General features: G+C 34.8%; 1 protein-coding gene across 7 annotated transcripts in view; it reads right to left on the bottom strand.

The window, feature by feature from the left end:
• Window positions 1–16,687, bottom strand: part of DIAPH2 (diaphanous related formin 2) — an 865,471-nt gene that overhangs the window by 426,558 nt on the left and 422,226 nt on the right. For all 7 annotated transcript variants that reach the window (XM_082447366.1, XM_082447367.1, XM_082447365.1 and 4 more), the window contains one exon: window positions 4,247–4,348. In XM_082447366.1, coding sequence (XP_082303492.1) covers window positions 4,247–4,348 — 102 coding nt within the window. The remainder of the gene's footprint in view (window positions 1–4,246; window positions 4,349–16,687) is intronic.

Raw genomic sequence — 16,687 nt, 5'->3', positions numbered from 1 at the left:
AGTTATATACTAATGGAAACTCTACAGGACACTGGCAAGGGTGATAGGTGTAAAATTAGGAAAGAGTATTTATCTCTAGAGAAGGCAAAGAAAGAAAAGGACTCAGTAAGGAATCTAAATTCTTCAATGTTATCAAGTGCCATATGGATACAGAATTAGGACTGAAAAGAGCCCACTTGATTTGGCATTCAAGCTAATACAGTCAACAAACATTTGGTAAGTGTATGTCACGTGAATTAAATCAATACGATACATATACTTAAAAGAAGTTGCAATCTAGCAGGGGTTATAGATAGTCAATAAATAATCTCGCAATTAAATATTTAATTAAAAACCATGAGAAAGGAAAAGAAAAAAGGTGCTCTGAGAGAGTTTAATAGGGAGACCTAATTTTGATTGATAGGTAAGTGAAGGCATCACGGAGAGAATGAAATTTAAGCGGAAACTCGAATAAGCAGGAGAGAGGCAGGCAGCGAGTGGGAGTAAGAGGGAGCAATGTGTGTAACGGTCCAAAGGCAGGAAAGAGCATGGTAAATTCAAAAAACAACGCACTGATGCTTTAAGCAGATAAATAATGATGCAACACAAATGTGCTCTAGAAATGTCACATCGAGGGCTGTGCCGAGACTGATTTGGAAAACGGCAAAAGTATAAGGGGAAAAAACAGGCTAAAAGTATATTATAATGGTTAAGGGAAAGATGATGCTGGCTTGGGCTAAAGTGGTGACGGCACAGAAAAAGAGAAGTGAGTAGAACCGATATATATTTTAGATACAATTAGGAGGTAATTAATGATCTCTTCTAGATCAGTTTCAATGCATTGTTTAAGGCAGAATTCTGATTGCTGTTTGCTAAATAGTAACTAGAGGTAAGGAAGTAGAGAACAAATACACTAATCTTTGAAAAAACTGATGCTAGGTAATAAAGAGAGGGCAGTAGCTATCATGGACCTCAGGGCCAGTGAAGGATTTTTATTCATCCATCCATCCATCCATCCAGCTATCCATTCATACATTTTTAGGCAGTGAATGACTTAAGAAGATGTTTTTCTTCTGAAGAGAAGGACAGAGTGGAGACTGACGAATTGAAGAGGCAATAGAATAACAGAACAAGAGTAGGCAGGGGATAATAATGCCTTAAACAGAGATAAGTAAATTAGTATGTAGTAGACTATCTCACACACACGTGGACGTGTACACACGTGCACACACCAGTTCAGTACAGTGGTTAAAATCACAATCCATGATGTCAGATTGCCTGGGATTGAATTCTGTACCTACTACTTACTATGTAACCTTGGACAAGGTCCCCAGCCTTCCTTGGCCTCAGTTTCTTCATCTGTAACATGAAGCTAATAATAGTGCCAATCTCATAGGGCCGTGAGGAATTCATGAGATGGTAAATGTAAAAACACTTAGCATAGAATCAGACACAGTAACACCTCAATACATTCTTGTTTCTATCACTAATCATGACAACAATAGTATTAGTGATAATAAAGTATCCCTTTTTTTAAGGTTTGACAGAGAGGAAGCTAATAAAAGATATGGGTAGAGATAACTGTAGGTAGGAGAGATGTTGGAAGTTCTGAAGCCTAGGTGCTTTCCCTTTTCCCTGGTAAGAGATTAGGTTGTTTGTAGTAAGTGAAAAGAATGGGGAGGGGAGGGTGTGAAGACTTGTGGAAAGCAGGTAAGATACGGTATAGGGTATAGCCGCTATGGAAAAACGAAAGACCACTGAATAGGAACAAGTAAAATAACTGCTGAAATGGCAAAGAAAGTCCCGCCGAGGTAAAAGCTAAAATGTCATAAAGACACCAATTCGCTCAGTTCACCAAAGAGAACAGGGAGGCATAAAGCTAGAGAGTTAGAGGCAAAATGAGAATGCGAAGGAGCTCAGGTTTTATTCTGTAAACTCTGGGAGACACTGAAGGGTTTTAATACAGAAATCATAAGATTAATATAGATTTTAAGATGACTACACTAATACTTTTGATGGGGGAAGAAAGCAGAAGTAAGACAACCAGTTTGGAGCCTTTCTCATTAGGGCAGATGATTCTATGCATTTCCAAAGTTGTCCTAAATGTAGGCTGTCAATATATTTTGAGGATTAAAAAGTATTTGGGCGTTTCCAGACAGAAGTGAATTTAATTTCAGCATAGACCTGGAGAAATATATTTGAACATAATTTTTACTTTTAGAGATCTAATCTATGCTATTTTTAATCTCAGGCTCATACTTGGTTTGAATAATTTTCCTATAATTCAATTCAAAAAACACTTATCTACTATCTATTATATACAAGATATACATGCTTACATATATAGTTAAAAGACTGAGTCATATCATTATTTCAAGAATCTTTTTGCTAGATATATAAGAGATGACCTAAACTTTATTTGGCGCATCCTGATTGATACTGCCTTAGGTAATTTACATAGCATAAACTACTTTGTAATGTCCTTGACTATTTCCCCTACAGACATGTAGCTAAGGATGGGGAGAGTAAATAAGAGGACCAGGTGACTTCATGTTCACAGCCCCAGAATTATTTATGGTTATGTGCACAAACAAGAAATCTCTTCCATTTTCTACTTTGCTTTGAGTTCAGAAGCTATATTGCTTTTTATGTTCCCAAACTTCATTTCCTCAGTGTGGTACCAAGGATATTCCTCTTGAAGGATTTGCTTGGCAAACTAATACATCTTCCAAGATAAACTGCATTCAGAAAAAAAATGGCTTCAGAGAAATTGTGTAGTGTACCTACTGTAAAACTCATAACCACCATGGCACAGCTGAATTCTCAGATGGTATATAGCCTTGCTTCAATTATAATATGAATTCAAGTAGCTTAAGTTTCAAGTGTGGACTTTGGTCTAGAAAATTTTACTATTTAATATTGTGTTAAAGTGCTGCTACTTAGTAAATAATATCTGGCCAGTTTAGTTGATTAATTTGCCTAATTCAAAAACGAGAGATATCTCTTCCTCAGGTACCTTTACATGCTCTATCTCACCCTAAATATACATTCCTGATTTGCTTTTCAAGGATTTGACAGAATCCTCCTACATCAGCATATGCAATGCCATATCTGAAAATTAATAAACTCTAAATATGATCAAGCAGTTATTGCATATGTTCAAAAGGAACATACTCTGTTCCATCTATCACATTTTGATTTTAAACACGATTTTTAAATTGCAAACTACCAAATCAGATTAATTCAAATACATTACTATTAAAGAGGTTAAACCCGAACGAACTTTTTGGCCAACCCAATATTTCAGATGAAGCAGACAGTGTTTGACTATTGGGTCCGGCGGTAGTTTTAAGTAGTCTTAGTATGCAGATGGAAAATGGTCAGAGAGCCAGGGTAAAACTGAAAGTTGTAATAGAACTGTTTGTTCACATGGCAAACAAACTTGTATGGAACACCTAAGTCAAAAATAGCTTTTCTCTAAGAAAGTAAATAAATCATCATGCCCTCTTTCCCACCATCTTTTTTTATTTTTCCCTATTATTTGAATAGAGGTTTTGGGGAAAGCTAAAAACATATATATATGCATATGTATATATAGGTATATGTATATATATACACATGTATATAAAACTATATTTTTTAATACATATTTATACCTAGTCATCTTTTGTACCCCTTAAAATGAAGAGGAGATAAGAAAACATAATTCATTCCAATAATTATTTAACCATGGTAAAGCATGATGTGTATTTATGAAATTTTCTTTCCAGCTGAAATAGTGTATGTAAAGCTTTCAATCAATTATTTACACTCTATGGGATATCTGAAAATTCTTGTGCTTTTTCTAATACAATATATACCACAGAAAACAGTCTCCAGAACATTACTAATTATCTAGTTTCCACCCTTATTTTTAGCCTAACTCTTTTAGGGCTAAATTCTAGCATCAAGATCTAAATAGAAGAAAAAACAGTCAATACAATAATATGCATTATTTTTCATATATTAATATCAGCACTGATATAGAGGAAGGCCCACGAGATGTCTAAAGGTATTTCATAATGTAAATCTTAATTTCTTTAGTTTTCAATAATATTATAAATAATAAACAAGGATTTTTTTTCCTGACAGCTAATGTTATATTAAGTTATGTAGTTATTATACAGTAGAAAAAAAATCAGCGATTGAAATGTCTTTTTTTTTTTCACTGTGTTTGATAAGTGTTACCTCCAAGCTGAGTTTGTGGGCCCTTAGGCTAGATACATACCACAACTCCAAACTGTTCAGGCTCACAAAGGTCATCATATTCATTCTTCAGCTGTGCTAATTCATTGAGTACCTTCTGCTCAGGAAGATGTTTTATAAGGTTCTAAAAAGAAATAAAAGCATAAAAGTTTAGTATTTCATGATTAGGATTATTAAACATGCATTAACAACTCTAAAAGTGATTAACTAGAAGAGTGGATAAATTTCTGATTGTGGTTCTGCCATAGTACCAGTGTATCTTCCCCTTCTTCCCAAAAACTTAACCAAAAAATGAATGACAGTTTAATGTGAATAAATACATAAACATGTTTGGTGTCTATGCAGTACAGCACATAAATGTTAAATTAAAAAATCATATGACAATAAATAACAATCCAAAACTGACTAACTTTCTGGGCCTTAAACACACAGCATAATTTTTAAGTTTTATTTCCTGTCCTGGTAATTAGTCAATCTATATAAAAAACAGAAAAATACTATGTAGAATTAACTCATGGGCAATAATAATAATAATAATAATCAACTCTACTCTTCATAATTGGCAAAATTGGGAATCATCTTCAATCTTATAAATTGCACCAAGCCTGTAAAAATTAATCTCCCATTATTTACAATATCTGTATTTTTTTCTTTTTTTCTATTCTGTTCTTCTATGTGATTCCTAATTTCCAATACAGTTATCAAGAAACAAGCCTAGCCTTGGCCCCTAAAGTCCATACATCATTTTCCCAGCTATTTAAGCTTTACCACCTCACAGCTGGCCACATAAGAGTCCAACACTGAGTCTGAGGGACAAGTGTGCAGCCCAACTAAAATATTCAAGCACATTAAAACTACCTTTCAGAACAACTTGAATATATATACAATATCTGTATTTAAGTACATAATACATTCCAACTTTAATGCGGAACCAAGAAAAAGTGATGAAGTCTGATGCATGTTCAAGTTTGATGCCTAAGAGAATCAAAATTAATGAATTCTTCTCAACCTAGCTTATCTTGGACTTTGGTACAGTTCTAACTATCATCACATTAACTTGCAACCAACGTTTTGGGGATCTGTATGGAATTTAAAAAGGCATATGAAAGGGAAGAAAGCAGGAAACAAAGATTTAAGAAAGTAGAGTTGATGAAAAATGGCAGAGATGGAAGCTCCAGAGATTGATCCCTCCATCAAAGCAGCCACTGAGCTGGAAAGAGTGATTTAATAAACTATTTCAGAACTGTGGAACCTGACTGGATAATTACAACAAGGGAAGTGTTTGATAAAGAGAGACTCTGGTAAGAGAATGACATGCATAAAACAGATACCATATACTATTCCTCAGCACCACTGTGAAGATAGTGCCTGAGTTGCCAAAGGGGACGGCTGATGCCAGGGTGAGCAGTGGGGACGTTGTTCTCCGAAATTTGGAGATCTGAGTTTTGGTTGGTTTGGCAGATGCTTGCCTTGGTTTCAACATTCTCTGGTTGCAGCAGCTTTCCCTGATAGCATCTATTGGAAGATTTAAACAGATAGAAACACCTCTCCTGCTTTTTGGAACCAGATATTTAAGGAAATCTTTGTCAGGTCACTGGCTGACAGAAGAGATAATGAAACCCAAACTACAATGACCACACACAAGGAATACACACTACCACTTTCAGCAAACAAAAATCAGCAGTCTGTAAGGAGTGGCAGAATCAGATTCCCAGAGTTATAGTATATTCAAATGTCCAGTTCTCAAAAAAAAATTACGAAGCACGTGAAGAAACAGGAAACAGGGCCTGTGAAGGGGAAAATAAAAAGAATTTGACAGAAACTATCCCTAAAGAAGCTCAGACTTTAAAGTTATTAGTCAAAAATATTAAATCAACTGTCTTAAACATGCTTAATGAGCTAAAGGAGACTATGGACAAATAACTAAAGGAAATCAGGAGGATGATGTTATGAACAGAATGAGAATATCAATAAAGACACAGAAATTACAAAAAGGAATCCAAAAGAAATTCTGGAAGTGAAAAGTACAATAACTGAAATGAAAAATTTACTAGAGGGGTTCCACAGCAGATCTGAGCAGGCAGAAGAAAGGATTGATGAACTTGAAGATAAGGAAATTGAAATGATTCAGTCTGAGGAACAGAAAGATAAAAGAATGAAGAAAAATAAACAGAGCCTGAGGGATCTGTGGGACACCAAGCACACCAACATGTACATCACAGGATTCCCAGAAGAGAAAGGGGCAGAAAAAATATATGAAGAAATAATGGTTGAAAACTTCCTAACTCTGATGAAATACATAAATATTCACATCCAAAGAGCTCATTAACTCCAAGCAGGACATCAAAGAGGTCCACTCTGAGACACTTCCTAATCAAACTGTCAAAATGTAGAAAAAGAATTTTTAAAGCAGCAATAGGGAAGTGAATTGTCACGTTTAATAGAGCCTCAATAGGATTAATATATGGTTTCTACCATAGGAGTCAAAAGGTAGTGAGATAACATATTTAAAGTGCTGAAATAAATGACTATCAATAAGAATTTTATATCCACCAAACCATCTTCCTCCAAGAATGAAAAACTAAGACATTCCCAAATTAACAACAACAAAAAAAGAGATAATTTATTGCTAGCAAACCTGTCCTGACAGAAATACTAAAGGAGGTCCTACAAGCAGAAATGAAATGACACCAAAAAGTAACTCAAAGACATAAGAAGAAATAAAGAGCAAGGTAACTACATAGATAAATATAAAAGTCAATGTTATTGTACTTTGGTTTGTAACTCCTCTTTTTTTTCCTACATGATTTAAAAGGAAAGTGCATAAAACAATAATTATAAATCTTTGTTAATGGGCATATAATGTATAAACATGTAATCTATGACAACAGCAATATAAAGGGAGAAAAATGTACAGGAACACAGTGTTTGTATATTATTAAAATTAAGTTTTTATTATTAAGACTAGGTTGTAATAAGTTTAAGATGTTAATTTTAATCCCTAAGGTAATTACTAAGAAAATAACTAAAAATTACACAGAATAAAGAGAAGAATCAAAATAGTAGGCTACCAAAAAAAAAAAAAACACAACTAACTACAAAAATAGATAATAATAGAGAAATTAAGGAACAAAAACATGTAAAACATACAGAAAACAGCTAAATGGCAGGAAGAAGCCCTTCCTTATGAATAATTAATTTAAATGTAAATGAATTAAAGTCTCCAATTAAAAGAAAGAGTTTTGCAGAATAGAGTTAAAAACAAACAAATATTATGTACTGTTGGTGGGAATGTAAATTTGTACAGGCACTATGGAAAACAGTAAGGAGGTTCCTCAAAAAATTTAAAAAAGAACTATCTTATAATCCAGCAATTCCACTTCTGGGTATATATCTGAAGAAAATGAAGTGACTATATCAAAGAAATATCAGTATGCCCATGTTCAATGCACTATTAGTTACAATTGCCAAGGTATGAAAACAACCTGTGTCCATTAATGGATGAATGAATAAAGAAGATGATACAACACACACACACACACACACACGCATGCGCGCACGTGCGTGCATGCATGCCACAATGGAATACTATTCAGCCCTAAAAAAAGAATGAAACCTTGCCATTTGCAACAACACAGACGGACCTTGAGGGCATTATACTAAGTGAAATAAGTCAGACAGAGAAAGACAACTACCATATGATCTGACTTACGTGTGGACTGTAAAAAAACAAAAACAAAACAACAACCAAAAACCAAGTTGATAGATGCAGAGAACAGACTGGTGGTTGCTGGAGTGGGGGAGTGGGGAGCAAAATAGGTGAAGCGGGGTCAAAAGGGACAAACTTCCAGCTATAAAACAAGACATGGGGATGTAACATACAGCATGGTGACTGTAGTTATTAATACTGTATTGCATATTTGAGAGTTCTAAGACAGTAGGTCTTAAAAGTCCTCATCAAAAGAAAAAAAAAAGAAGAAAATTTCTATATGTATGGTGACATATTGTGGTGATCATGTTACAATTATACAAATACTGAATCATTATGTTTTACACCTGAAATTGATATGCTATGTGTCAATTATACCCCAATAAAACAAGTAAATAAATAAATAAACACATATATCTTCTATATGCAGTCTACATGAGACTCACTTTCAATAAAAAGACAAAAGGTGGTTGAAAAGGATGGAAAAAGATATTGCATATAAACAGTAACCAAAAAAAAAAAAAGCTGAAGTGTCTATATTACAGTAACCAAAAAAAAAAGCTGAGGTGTCTATATTATTGTCAAACTAAATAGACTTTAAATCACAAAATGATAACAAACAAGATATTATATATTAATAAAAGTTTCAACCCATCAAGAAGATATAATTATAAACATACTCACATCTAAGAACAGAGCTCCAAAATATATGAAGTAAAAATTGACAGAATTGAAGAAACAGACAGTTGTAAAACAATAGTTGGAATGCAGGGGTGATTCAACATACAAAAACCAATCAATATAATATACCACATTAATAGAATGAAGGGGAAAAAAAACCTCACATGATCATTTCAACTAGTGCATGAAAAGCGTTTGACAAAATCCAACACACATTTGTGAGAAAAAAATACTCTTTAAACTAGGAGTAAAAGGAAGCTTTCTCAATATGATAAAGGTCATATATGAAAAAGTCACAGTTAACATCATACTCAATGGTGAAAGACTGAAAGCATACCTGTTAAGAACAAGAACAAGGCAAGGATGCCTGCTTGCACCATGTCTATCCATCATAGTACTGGAAGTTCTAACCAGAGAAATTAGGCAAGAAAGAGAAATAAAAGGCATCCAAATTGGAAAAGAAAAATAAAAAAAACAAAACTGTCTCTGTTTACAGATGGCATGATTTTATATGCAGAAAACACTAAATAATCCACCAAAAATAATCCACCAAAAATACTGTTAGAGCTAATAAATGAATTCAGCAAAGTTTCAAGATACATAATCAGCACACAAAAATCAGTTGTATTTCTATGTACCATCAATGAACAATCTGGAAGGAAATTAAGAAAACAATTCCATTTATAATAGCATTTTTTAAAGCACCCACAATGAGACACCATTTCATGCACACTAGAATAGCTATTGCCAAAAAAATGGGAAATAACAAGTGTTGGTGAGGATGTGTTAAAATAGGAACCCTCATGCATTGCTGGTTGGAATGTAAAATGGCACCAGCATTGTGGAAGACAGTTTGGTGGTTTCTTAGAAATTAAACATAGAATTACTGTATGACCCCACAATTCCACTCCTAGGTATGTATCAAAAAGAACTGAAAACAGCGTCTCAAACAGATACTTGTACACAAATGTCCATAGCATCATTATTCAATAGCCAGCAGGTAGAAACAACCTACTTGTCCATCAACAGATGCATTGATAAATGTGGTATGTACATACAACAGAATATTACTCAGCCAAAAAAGGAAGTTTTGATCCATGCTAAAACATGGATGAATCTTGAAAATATTTTGCTTAGTGAAATAAGATAGACAAAAAAGGACAAATAATGTATGAACCCACTTATGTGTGGTATCTAGAACAGACAAATTCTTAGAGATAGTAGAACAGAGGTTACCAGGGGCGAGGGGCAGAAGGGAATGGGGAGTTACTGCTTAAAAGGTATAGAGTTTCTTTTAGGATGATGAAAAAGTTCTGAAAATAGTGGTGATGTTTGAACAACACTGTAAATATACTTAACACCACTTAAATTGTACAATTAAAATAGGTTAAATGGTACACTGTATATTATTGATGTTTCCAGATCAAAAAAAAAAAAGAGTAGGCAACATATAGCCTTATAAGTCCCACAGGAAACAAGTGTATCATGTCTACTTTAAGTCCTCTTTTGTTCTCTCCATTTATCTTTTCTCTTCTCCCACTAATTCTGCGTTTCCACTAAGCTCTACACCTGCAATGGCACCCATTGTGTAACTGATGAGACCAAAGATTTAAAATATCACGTCCTTTGACTTAAAAGAAATATCAATGTTGACATAACAATATAAACATATAATCAAATGAAATTAAGAACATCTACTATTTTGCTTCATTAATATCATTTTCTTTTACAGAATGAAAAGGTAAGTAAATACCAAGGTGTTATTTCTATTTTTCTAGAATATTTCTGATGTATATAAATTGTTTTTAAAAATTTTTCTCTGTTAATGGGACTTTTTGTGAAGTATGTTATGAAGAAAAACAAAGAATCAGATTGGTAAGTTGTATAATTTTCTCGACAGGGAAACTCGATTAGAAAGATTAAGAACATTAAAATAATTATTAAAAATATCAATTCTGCATATTTCAAACTCTCCATCTCAATTTTAAGTTTTAACTGTGAAAATAACTATTACAGAATGAATCAAGCCTAAAACATAATTTTAGCTCTGAATGTGAAACTTGTTATTTTGCTTCTCTTCCAGCTGTAGATAACCTGTTAAGTCATCTTTATAACACAGGCTCCACCGTAGGTGACATATCTTTTTTTTCTCTGTTTAGCTATATGAAATATTGAACACATTCGGTGGGCTTAGATGTATTCTGATTCTGGATATGGTCTTCTGCCTGAGTTACAAGCTTATATAACTGCCAGTGCTTAGTGGGTTCTATTTGCAAATAAGGCTTAGAGTAACACTCTCTCAACGTGTGGCAGATGCAGACTACTTTATAGGACTTATTGCTCAATGAGCTCACTACCTCTAGAACCCCATGTTGCAAGTGGCCATCATAGCCAATACATAAAGATACCTGATTTTTTTTCCCAAACATACTAGACTTTATAGAAAAATGGAGTATAAGATCAGACATTAATAATGTTTTCATGCCCATCAATTCCTGAATAGAAGAGAAAGGAGGATTAGAAGACAGAGGAGAGAGACATAGTGGTACTCATTTGCCTCTATCCCCTTTACCTGCTCAATAGCATGTCAAGAGAGAAAACAGATGTTCAAGGCACAGTTTGAGACTAATGTGGACAGTCCTTGGAGTTAGTTGGAAGTGTATTTGTAAGGCCTCCTGGAAGAGAAATGTCCCACCTAACAGAAGGGAAGTGTGTATCATGTAGTCAGGCTGGGTCCAGTAAGAAAGCCTACATTTTGGAAAGGATCAGGGTGATTCTGAGCACAGTACATTTGTTTCTTGAATGTGTCTCCAGGCCTGGCCTACCCACCCCCAACAGAGTCATATGTCTGAGTGCTGTGGAAAGGGGAGCTGTGTGATGAGCACAGCTTGGGTATCCCCCAAATCAAGGATGTTAAAAAAGGAGACAAGGGAAGAAACACATGTTTCTGTATTTTGCCACAGGATACTCCACACCCTTGGCATCGAGAGGGCTTCAGCGCATACCAGCTGTGCCCCGTGAGAAGCTCCTCCCCTCTCCCCACATACAGTGGTCCTTAGAAAAGGGTTCAAAACAGGAAATGAAGAAAATCACCCACAGCAGCTACATGGAAGCTGACAAAATTAGTTCATGAGATGTGGAAGATATTCCCTGAGAGCCATAGAAACATCTAATGTAGGTAGTTTTTAAAAAGAATTAAGGTCCTGCAACAGCAGCTAGGAACAAGAGGAAGCAAAACACAGGTGAACACATGTGGACTGGGCTAGTGTTTAAAAGTCACATTGCCCAAGGACTCTGTACTTAAACAATTGTAAATAGCTTTTGACTTTAGCTGCCCTATTGATACTATCGCTACTTATGATCGGTAAATAAATTGCAAAGATGAGTTCAGACACCCTCTATACTGTAAGGAAAAAGCTGTTCATAATAGCAGAAGCTAGAAATTATAAATTTTTAAGTACAACTTAGATTCTGGCAAACTGTGAGTTAATAGGCAAATATCCTGTAAAGTTTCAACCCGTCTATTTTTCCCTCCTGCTGCTCCTGCTTACTACCGAGCGTCTTCTTTCAAATATTGTACGATTTGTTGTTTAAAAGATCAATTCTAGGTCAGTATGAAAATTTCATCCTAGAAAATGTCAATGAGCTGAAGTTCACAAAGAAAACAACAAAGGGGAAAGCAGTAATCATGTCACCAAACGAGCAGATTTTTCTTCTTCTTTTACGCAGCACAAATTCACTTCTGACGACTGTCACAGCTATCTGAAGGGATTTCTCCTAACAGACCAAAGGCTTTTAACTACTTTTTACATTTCTGCAATTACTCTATAATACTTTCAAAACTTTATTCCCTTTAAATGTTAATTGCATACTTAAAGGTTAGTTAAGTGAAGGTATTGAACCATAATGCCCTTTCCTTCTTGCCAAAACATAACCTTTCTTTTTTATCTTATATCTCATTAAGTCTTTTTAGTAGTAGGAAAGCCGAGTTAGGTTCACTGTGATTAAGTCTATCATTCCCCACGTAAATGGACTGGGGCCAAAATTTCTTTTTAAAAATCTGTTATTTATTCCTTTTAAAATTAGACTATTACAGAGCATATATAAATATATGTTTATTTATATCTATACACAGGATTCTATTTATATATAGGAGATATATATATACATATATATGTGTTATTTTAACTTACGTCATCAAATACTTTATTTTGTAGAAAAATCCAGATAAGAAACGTTTTTCCGAAGTCTTGGATAAATCTTTGTGATCTTAACGTAACCCTCCACCTATTTTGCCTGGTCAAAAAACTCAATCCCTTAACTACTGTAATTTATTATATGTTTTTCAACACTTTCTCATGGCATGTCTTAAATTGTGTGTGTATTTTCATGTTCTGAAATCACATTCATGTGTTCTTGTTCTTTGCTTTGAGTTAAATGGCACACACTTTGATGCCGGGCCTAGTTCTGTATTTATTTTGTGTTTCATCCATCATTCAGCTAGTATATACTGGCTGCCGACTATGTGCTTACCACCACGTTAACCACTAGAAATTCTGCCCTGACGAAGATTACAGGTCCAGAGGACTGTGTATACTCCTCCCTACACAGTGAAACCATAATCAACAAATGACTGACAGTAATTTGTTGCATTTGATCCAAAATACATTTCTTGTCAGGTGGTCATGCTACAATTCTCTCCTTTTGATTCGAAATTCTTAACATTTCTGTAACCCCTAAAACAGACTCTAAGAGTCTGCTAAAGTATGTTAAAATGCTGATTAAATGGCCTCAAGCATTCAGTGGGAGATTTTCTAGCCCTTTTCAGGGAGCCACTCCTTTAAAAAAATAGTAGTTGATTAAAGAAAATACAAGCATTGAAAACATGATGAGAAAATTCATGACCTTGGAGTATGACATTTATATCTTACAAAGAGGCAGCCTTTTACAGGTTTCTTACCTATTTGATCTTCAACTTGGCCCAGGTAGGAAAACTTTTCAGTAACACCTCAGCGCTAATAACACCAAATGAACAGCTCCAGCCCTCACTACTCCTTCCCATCTCGAAGTTATATGTTTCTAACTGACAGTCCATCCCATCCAGATGTCCCATCGTTAACTCAAATTCAACAAATCTAAAGGAGAATCCATCCTCACTCTGACGCCTCATCCTTACCTCTTATCAGCTTCTCCTAAAGGCCCCATTCTGCCAACAGGACTGGCATCCTCTCCACCTTCTAAGCTTTCAAACTGGCATTTGTCACTCAGTCACAAGTTCTGATGGTTCTTTCTGTCAAAATCTCTTTTTGGTTCAACCCTTCTTTTACATTGTACAGCCAAAAATCTGGGCTATGGAAATCATATGTATCTAAACTTTCCTAATTTAACTTCAATTAAATTCCTCAAAGTGTTCTCATTTTGTATTTGATTAATGGAGATCGCAGATATATTTATAACTTCTATAATTATAAAAAGAAAAATTGTGACTACTTTGTATATAAAAATTTCAACTCCCACTAATGTCATGATCCTACTTGCAGAAGAAATGTATTGCCTTCTAAAATAATTAATATGATTTACAATTAATCTGAAAGATTATTACTGAAAGCATTCATTCTTTTGATGCTAATTATCTTCTTTTTTGTTTATGTCCCACTCTGTACTCAAAAATAAAACTTCAAAATCATATTAAACCTAAAAGGTGATTTTAAGAATTAAACAAAATATAGAACATACAGAATGAATGACTATGAATACTGAATAGCATATGAGGTGGGTATGGCTGTGTCTACATGTAATATATTCTGCCTAAGTATAATACAAACAATATCCACATTATTAACATTCCTTTATAAATTATATAGTCCTCATATATTTTAAATTAACATATTTCAAATTAAACATAAAATATCTTCTCATTATAAGAAGACAAACTGATATTCTCAGATATTTAACAGAAGATTTGTATTAGCTAAAATAGGTGACAGGTATACAATATCCTGTTTACGCTACATTCTGCTTTCATTAGATATCCCCTTATCATGGCCATGACAAACAAATGCAAGGATGCATTACTATAAAATATTATATATAGATGTTAACCAAAGCTGAATCCTACCATAACAGTCAAGACACCTATCTACGATAACTATAGAGTTTGAAGGGTGCTAACATTTCACAGGTCTTGAAATGAGAATAGTGCAATGTACTGTATGTGAAATATCCTGAAGGACAACCTGGAAATTTCATTCAAATATACAGGTGTATGCTAATGCAATATTCAATCATTTCACATTAAGAACACAGTGTTTCTCCTCCACAATTTTTGTTTGGGCATATGGAACAATGCAAGCCTACGCAGACTATGAAAACTAGCACACTAACAGAATGGCCATATCATTAAATGAAACATGCCACATCAGAATGCCACCACTCCTATGCAAATCCAAAGGTAGAAACACTTCACTGTCTAGGAAGACAATCCACACACAAACACAAGGTTGCTTCTATTTCCAAGATCATCATAATACCAGTAAATCATTCCAATTAGTTCAAAAAGAGTTGTAATAGAAACATACATGACAAGCTATTGTTAAGTATTTATTTCCCAGTTTTCATATAAGTACTGGTTAGAGACACCTGCATCCAAAACAAATGTAGAAGTATATGGTTATGCCTTAGATTAAAGAACCAGACAGTCAATGTGAAGCATCTAATACTCTGGACATTTTTTGACACATCAAGCATCCATGTCAAGCTGAAAAAATGTTTTGTTTTGTTTTTTAATTTATTGATTGAATTATTTATTTTTGGTTGCATTGGGTCTTCGTTGCTATGTGCGGGCTTTCCCTAGTTGCGGTGAGCGGGGGCTACTCTTCGTTGCGGTGCGCAGGCTTCTCATTGCGATGGCTTCTCTTGTTGCGGCGCACGGGCTCTAGGCGTGTGGGCTTCAGTAGTTGTGGCGTGCAGGCTCAGTAGTTGTGGCTCACGGGCTCTAAAGCGCAGGCTCAGTAGTTGTGGTGCACAGGCTTAGTTGGTCCGCAGTACGTGGGCTCTTCCTGGACCAGGGATCAAACCTGCGTTCCCTGCATTGCCAGGCGGATTCTTAACCACTGTGCCACCAGGGAAGTACATGTTTTTTAACTAAGCAGAAATAACATTTGGCATCTGTGGAACTTAAAACACACTGACCTGAACATAGTGGCAGATTAGCAGTAATATGTTTCTCCAAACTTCCCAGTAAAAGAGTTGTCGAGATAGTTTAGAAAAGACTTCTGTTTCTAGTCGGTTAGTTACCCTAGTCAATTGGGTAGTCAAATTGCCTAGGGACTGTCAATTTACAGAACACCTAAAATTCTTTAAAATACCTTTAGATGAAAAGCTAAGCTATGCAAGAAGTTAAGAAATACTTCCCTCCACCTCCCCTCAAAGAAAGAAAACTAAAGGAAAGCGTTAATGCAGAGACATAACCAAACACTGAAGGACAAGACTGCCCTAGGAACATCTACCAGTTTCCAGTGCTCTAGAATTTTTAGCTTTAATGGGCCTCAAACATAAGATGGTACACAAAGCCTAGACCTTTCACAAGATATAGTCAAACTCAGTTCATGATGCAAATCTAAAACCCCAAAAGATAATCTCCCCAGTGAAGGGCTTACTGTAAAGAAAAACAAAAACAAAACAAAAACAAAGCCCACCCATAGAGAAAAAGAGTATGGGATATTGTCTGTTTTTGCCTTGACTGTGGGTTTAGGAGTAAGACGTTACTCCCTGTAAACCTCTAACCACAAGACAGTGCCCATGCAGGTTTTTGGTCAGAATTTAAAATATCTAGTTGTCAAAAAAAAGTATGCTGAGAATTTAAATTTAACGTGATTACATTTTGGCAGTGCTCCCAAATAACTGGCAGTCATTCATGCAAATTTCCAGGGAGCAAAGTACCTTTAAACTTCAGTTTCAAAATATTTCCACAGATAAAGGCTCAGCAGTCATTAGTTCACAATAAAAATACAGATGATACAGAAAGAAGTAAACAAACATTAGTAAGAGTCAGCAAAAACAAACAACAGAATT

Source organism: Balaenoptera physalus (assembly GCF_965194825.1).
Source record: "Balaenoptera physalus genome assembly, chromosome: X".
NCBI classification, from domain to species: Eukaryota; Metazoa; Chordata; class Mammalia; order Artiodactyla; family Balaenopteridae; genus Balaenoptera; species Balaenoptera physalus.
This window is presented reverse-complemented; position numbering and strand designations above follow the sequence as displayed.